Source organism: Nansenia antarctica (assembly GCF_963989245.1).
Source record: "Nansenia antarctica genome assembly, chromosome: 11".
Lineage (NCBI taxonomy): Eukaryota > Metazoa > Chordata > Actinopteri > Argentiniformes > Microstomatidae > Nansenia > Nansenia antarctica.
The window spans coordinates 26,370,759-26,378,258 of record NC_137681.1 but is presented as its reverse complement, the minus strand read 5'-3'; the positions used below and the strand labels follow the sequence as shown (position 1 = coordinate 26,378,258).

At 40.9% G+C, this 7,500-nt stretch overlaps 1 protein-coding gene across 1 annotated transcript in view; it reads right to left on the bottom strand.

Annotated features, from left to right (window-relative positions):
* The window catches only part of skap1 (src kinase associated phosphoprotein 1), a gene marked incomplete at both ends in the record, with an annotated part of 43,374 nt that overhangs the window by 13,778 nt on the left and 22,096 nt on the right, over positions 1-7,500 (bottom strand). The window contains one exon of the mRNA XM_080542531.1: positions 1,987-2,096. Within this exon, the coding sequence (XP_080398657.1) occupies positions 1,987-2,096 (110 nt within the window). The remainder of the gene's footprint in view (positions 1-1,986; positions 2,097-7,500) is intronic.

Here is a 7,500-nt window from a genome sequence, read left to right as displayed (position 1 = left end):
CTACATTGCTTTGCAGTAGGGTCACGGTTGGGAAAGGATTCACATTTGAATTCGCCGAATACAAGACACAAGTACATTTAAATTCAATGGACGATTTTATAAAACGTTACGTTACGATTGGATCTTCAATTCACATCATCATGCGTCGGACTGAACCGAAATGTGAATCGGTCCTGTATATTATCAGTGTGTCGATAAACTAGATGAAGATCAGAATCAGAATTCAGAATCAGAATTGTTTTTATTGCCAAGTATATTCGGCACATACAGAAAATTGACTTGGTGTGGTTTATTATTATTATTATTATTATTATTATTATTAATATTATTCATCTTTTATTTAACCAGGGTAGTCATATTGCGACAGTAGCCTCTTTTTCAAATGAACCCTGGCCAAGAAAAGCAGCACTTAATTAAAAAAAAAAAACTCATACAGTATATAAACATACAATATACAACATAAAATAACAACAAACAAGCAACAGAAACAATGAGCAGATACAGCCTATAAAAGATAACCTAAGCACATTTGCATGTATGATTCAAAGCCTCTGTAACACAGTTTAAAGTCAGAGAGTGGGATGAACATGCTAAGTTTCAACTTTTTCTGAAGTACATTCCACGTTGATGGAGCATTGTAACAGAATGCAGTTTTACCAAATTCAGATCTGACATTTGGCACATTAAAGAGAATGCTGTTATTACACCTGAGGTTATATCTACTGTTTACTGTTATTACACCTGAGGTTATATCTACTGTTTACTGTTATTACACCTGAGGTTATATCTACTGTTTACTGTTATTACACCTGAGGTTATATCTACTGTTATTACACCTGAGGTTATATCTACTGTTTACTGTTATTACACCTGAGGTTATATCTACTGTTTACTGTTATTACACCTGAGGTTATTATCTACTGTTTACTGTTATTACACCTGAGGTTATATCTACTGTTTACTGTTATTACACCTGAGGTTATATCTACTGTTTACTGTTATTACACCTGAGGTTATATCTACTGTTTACTGTTATTACACCTGAGGTTATATCTACTGTTCACTGTTATTACACCTGAGGTTATATCTACTGTTATTACACCTGAGGTTATATCTATTGTTTACTGTTATTACACCTGAGGTTATATCTACTGTTTACTGTTATTACACCTGAGGTTATATCTACTGTTTACTGTTATTACACCTGAGGTTATATCTACTGTTTACTGTTATTACACCTGAGGTTATATCTACTGTTATTACACCTGAGGTTATATCTACTGTTTACTGTTATTACACCTGAGGTTATATCTACTGTTTACTGTTATTACACCTGAGGTTATATCTACTGTTTACTGTTATTACACCTGAGGTTATATCTACTGTTTACTGTTATTACACCTGAGGTTATATCTACTGTTATTACACCTGAGGTTATATCTACTGTTTACTGTTATTACACCTGTGGTTATATCTACTGTTTACTGTTATTACACCTGAGGTTATATCTACTGTTTACTGTTATTACACCTGAGGTTATATCTACTGTTTACTGTTATTACACCTGAGGTTATATCTACTGTTTACTGTTATTACACCTGAGGTTATATCTACTGTTTACTGCCATTGAAACAACTGATAATTAAGATGGTAACAATCCAATCATTGCTTTATAAATGAAAATAAACCAGTGATGCTGTCTACGTATTGATAGTGGTGGCCAACCACATAAACTGTCTACGTATTGATAGTGGAGCCAACCAGATAAACTGTAGAAGTTGCAATGATGTGTGGAGTACCAAGCCGTAGTTATGAAACGTAATGCAGAACGGTAGACAGAGTCTAGTGGGCGCAACACAGACATTGCAGCATGCATATAAAGAATGTCACCATAATCAAGCACATAATGGTGCATCAGGGAGGAGGAGGGAGGGAGGAGGAGGAGGGAGGGAGGTGTGGTGTGATTGGGCGGTGGAGGAGCCTGACCTTGCTGAGGATGTGGATGAGGTCTCCCCTCTGGAAGGTCAGCTCGTCAGCCTCGTCTGCCTCGCAGTCCCACAAGCCCTGGTAGTAGTTAGCGTAGTCCCTGGATGATGCTGAGGGGGAAGACACACACCACTGTTACCAAGACAACCATAAAAGAGCACTTCATACAATTAACTCTGAATGAACAGTAGATGATTTGTCTCGTTTGCTGGTCTATTTCTTCTTTGGTTTTTCTTTATGTTTTTTTTTATGTTATTCCTTTCTTTTGTTATTATGATGTATTTATGTAGACAATGTTTACAATTGTCTGTATGTATATAATGTTGACAATTGTTCAAATATGATTGTTGTGTCAGGACCCCAGGAAGACGAGCTAATGTCATGGCCTTAGCTAATGGGGATCCTAATAAACAAACAAACAAACCTCAGGGGCGTAATTTCACTTTTATTCCTGTGGGTTATTTTCATATCGAAGAGGCCCCTTAACGAGTCAATCAAGCAAATCATATTTAAATCATATCTATTAAAATCTATTCAAATATAGAATGTATCTTACATATAACAGCACAAATAAATATCATTTAGCCTATAAGCCTACCAATACGAGTGCAGCTGCATGAGAAAAGGCAGCTACTGTTACCTAGTAACCAATCATTCCCACCGTGCTCCGTTTTAAACGGAGTACTAATCTTTATCTTTGTTTACAACAACAACATCACAACATCGTATTTGTGTTTTACTCGAGGGGGAGAAGATGACAACGTCTATCATCCTCTTAAATACACACCTACCACTTCACACACTCTCCTTCTTTACAATAGCAGCTTGTTGAGATCACATTTCCATGTCAAACTCATCTATCGCCTAGCAACGTTATTAGTGTCCCGGAGGAACGGTTCAAGAGGAAAGACAGGAAGATAGAGGATGATAGAGGATGATAGAGGATGATAGAGGATGATAGAGGATGATAGAGGGATGATAGAGGATGATAGAGGATGATAGAGGATGATAGAGGGATGATAGAGGATGATAGAGGATGATAGAGGATGATAGAGGATGATAGAGGATGATAGAGGATGATAGAGGATGATAGAGGGATGTTAGAGGGATGATAGAGGGATGATAGAGGGATGATAGAGGATGATAGAGGATGATAGAGGGATGATAGAGGATGATAGAGGATGATAGAGGATGATAGAGGGATGATAGAGGGATGATAGAGGATGATAGAGGGATGATAGAGGATGATAGAGGATGATAGAGGGATGATAGAGGGATGATAGAGGATGATAGAGGGATGATAGAGGATGATAGAGGATGATAGAGGATGATAGAGGGATGATAGAGGGATGATAGAGGATGATAGAGGATGATAGAGGGATGATAGAGGATGATAGAGGATGATAGAGGATGATAGAGGATGATAGAGGATGATAGAGGATGATAGAGGGATGATAGAGGATGATAGAGGATGATAGAGGATGATAGAGGGATGATAGAGGATGATAGAGGATGATAGAGGATGATAGAGGATGATAGAGGGATGATAGAGGATGATAGAGGATGATAGAGGATGATAGAGGATGATAGAGGATGATAGAGGGATGATAGAGGATGATAGAGGATGATAGAGGATGATAGAGGGATGATAGAGGATGATAGAGGGTGATAGAGGATGATAGAGGATGATAGAGGATGATAGAGGATGATAGAGGATGATAGAGGGATGATAGAGGGATGATAGAGGGATGATAGAGGGATGATAGAGGATGATAGAGGATGATAGAGGGATGATAGAGGATGATAGAGGATGATAGAGGATGATAGAGGGATGATAGAGGGATGATAGAGGATGATAGAGGGATGATAGAGGATGATAGAGGATGATAGAGGGATGATAGAGGGATGATAGAGGATGATAGAGGGATGATAGAGGATGATAGAGGATGATAGAGGATGATAGAGGGATGATAGAGGGATGATAGAGGATGATAGAGGATGATAGAGGGATGATAGAGGGATGATAGAGGATGATAGAGGATGATAGAGGATGATAGAGGATGATAGAGGATGATAGAGGATGATAGAGGATGATAGAGGATGATAGAGGATGATAGAGGGATGATAGAGGATGATAGAGGATGATAGAGGATGATAGAGGGATGATAGAGGATGATAGAGGATGATAGAGGATGATAGAGGGATGATAGAGGATGATAGAGGATGATAGAGGATGATAGAGGATGATAGAGGATGATAGAGGATGATAGAGGATGATAGAGGATGATAGAGGGATGATAGAGTGATGATAGAGGGATGATAGAGGATGATAGAGGATGATAGAGGATGATAGAGGGATGATAGAGGATGATAGAGGATGATAGAGGATGATAGAGGGATGATAGAGGATGATAGAGGATGATAGAGGATGATAGAGGATGATCGAGGGATGATAGAGGATGATAGAGGATGATAGAGGGATGATAGAGGATGATAGAGGATGATAGAGGGATGATAGAGGATGATAGAGGATGATAGAGGATGATAGAGGATGATAGAGGATGATAGAGGATGATAGAGGATGATAGAGGGATGATAGAGGATGATAGAGGATGATAGAGGATGATAGAGGGATGATAGAGGATGATAGAGGATGATAGAGGGATGATAGAGGATGATAGAGGGATGATAGAGGATGATAGAGGATGATAGAGGATGATAGAGGGATGATAGAGGATGATAGAGGATGATACAGGATGATAGAGGGATGATACAGGATGATAGAGGGATGATAGAGGATGATAGAGGATGATAGAGGATGATAGAGGGATGATAGAGGGATGATAGATGATGATAGAGGATGATAGAGGGATGATAGAGGATGATAGAGGGATGATAGAGGATGATAGAGGGATGATAGAGGATGATAGAGGATGATAGAGGATGATAGAGGGATGATAGAGGATGATAGAGGATGATAGAGGGATGATAGAGGATGATAGAGGATGATAGAGGGATGATAGAGGGATGATAGAGGGATGATATAGGGATGATAGAGGATGATAGAGGATGATAGAGGATGATAGAGGATGATAGAGGATGATAGAGGATGATAGAGGGATGATAGAGGGATGATAGAGGATGATAGAGGATGATAGAGGATGATAGAGGATGATAGAGGATGATAGAGGGATGATAGAGGATGATAGAGGGATGATAGAGGGATGATAGAGGGATGATAGAGGATGATAGAGGGATGATAGAGGGATGATACAGGATGATAGAGGATGATAGAGGATGATAGAGGATGATAGAGGATGATAGAGGATGATAGAGGATGATAGAGGATGATAGAGGGATGATAGAGGATGATAGAGGGATGATAGAGGATGATAGAGGGATGATAGAGGATGATAGAGGGATGATAGAGGATGATAGAGGATGATAGAGGATGATAGAGGATGATAGAGGATGATAGAGGGATGATAGAGGATGATAGAGGATGATAGAGGATGATAGAGGATGATAGAGGATGATAGAGGGATGATAGAGGATGATAGAGGATGATAGAGGGATGATAGAGGGATGATAGAGGGATGATAGAGGATGATAGAGGATGATAGAGGATGATAGAGGGATGATAGAGGATGATAGAGGATGATAGAGGGATGATAGAGGATGATAGAGGATGATAGAGGATGATAGAGGATGATAGAGGGATGATAGAGGATGATAGAGGATGATAGAGGGATGATAGAGGATGATAGAGGATGATAGAGGATGATAGAGGATGATAGAGGATGATAGAGGATGATAGAGGGATGATAGAGGATGATAGAGGGATGATAGAGGGATGATAGAGGATGATAGAGGATGATAGAGGATGATAGAGGGATGATAGAGGGATGATAGAGGATGATAGAGGATGATAGAGGGATGATAGAGGATGATAGAGGATGATAGAGGGATGATAGAGGATGATAGAGGATGATAGAGGATGATAGAGGATGATAGAGGATGATAGAGGATGATAGAGGGATGATAGAGGATGATAGAGAGATGATAGAGGGATGATAGAGGATGATAGAGGATGATAGAGGATGATAGAGGATGATAGAGGGATGATAGAGCGATGATAGAGGATGATAGAGGATGATAGAGGATGATAGAGGATGATAGAGGATGATAGAGGATGATAGAGGATGATAGAGGGATGATAGAGGGATGATAGAGGATGATAGAGGATGATAGAGGATGATAGAGGATGATAGAGGATGATAGAGGATGAGAGGATGACACAGGATGAGTCAGGTCAGATCACAGACATACTGTGTAGAAGATGTAAACGGTTCAAACCTGGTCTGGAGCCCTTCTCACCAGTCTCCTCTACAGCGTCGGGGAAGTCGTCTTCTGAAAAAAAGAAGAAGAAGAAGAAGAAAAAAAACAGACATAGAAGATGTTGAGTAATTAAGAAGATTTCCGGTTTTTGATCCAATTAACGTGAGCCTCCTCACTGCCCCCCAGGGTCATCATCGCTGCAGAAGGAGAATCCATCTGCTCTGGTTTCTGGTGGGATAAGGGGATAGATAAATAAAAAGGGGGACAAATTAACACCTTGCCCTAAAGGAATTAGGTCCCTAAATCTCCTCCGGGCAGATGACCCACAGATAGCGGGCGTGGCACTTTGTGGTCTGGGAGGTGACAGCGATATCCCTCCTCTCCCAGCTCCCACATCCATCGTCGGGGCTGTCAGGCTGACAGCACAGCCACCACCCAGGAACCCTATACACCCCCAGAGCAGCCTGCTGCCCTCTGCTTCCAGTAACAGCACAGGAGACGCACGCACACACACACACACACACACACACACACACAGACACACACACACACACACACGCACCCACACACATAGACACACACAGACATACACACACAGATGCAAACAGGCACACACAGATGCACACACACACACACACACACACACACACATATATACACTCAGATGCAAACAGGCACACACACACACACACACACATACATACACACACAGATGCAAACAGGCACACACACACACACACACACACACACACACACACACAGACATACACACAGATGCAAACAGGCACACACACACACACACACACACACACACAAACAGACATACACACAAAGATGCAAACAGGCACACACACACACACACACACACACACACACAGACATACACACACAGATGCAAACAGGCACACACACACACACACACACAGACATACACACACAGATGCAAACAGGCACACACACACACAGACACACACACAGATGCACACACACAAAGATGCACACACACAGATGCACACACACACACAGATGCACACAGGCACACACACGCACACACACACACACACACGCGTGCAAGCACACACAAACGCACACACACACACACACACCCACACACACACCCACACACACACACACAGTAACTAGTAACAGAGCAACTAGAAGTGCATGCATTGTGCA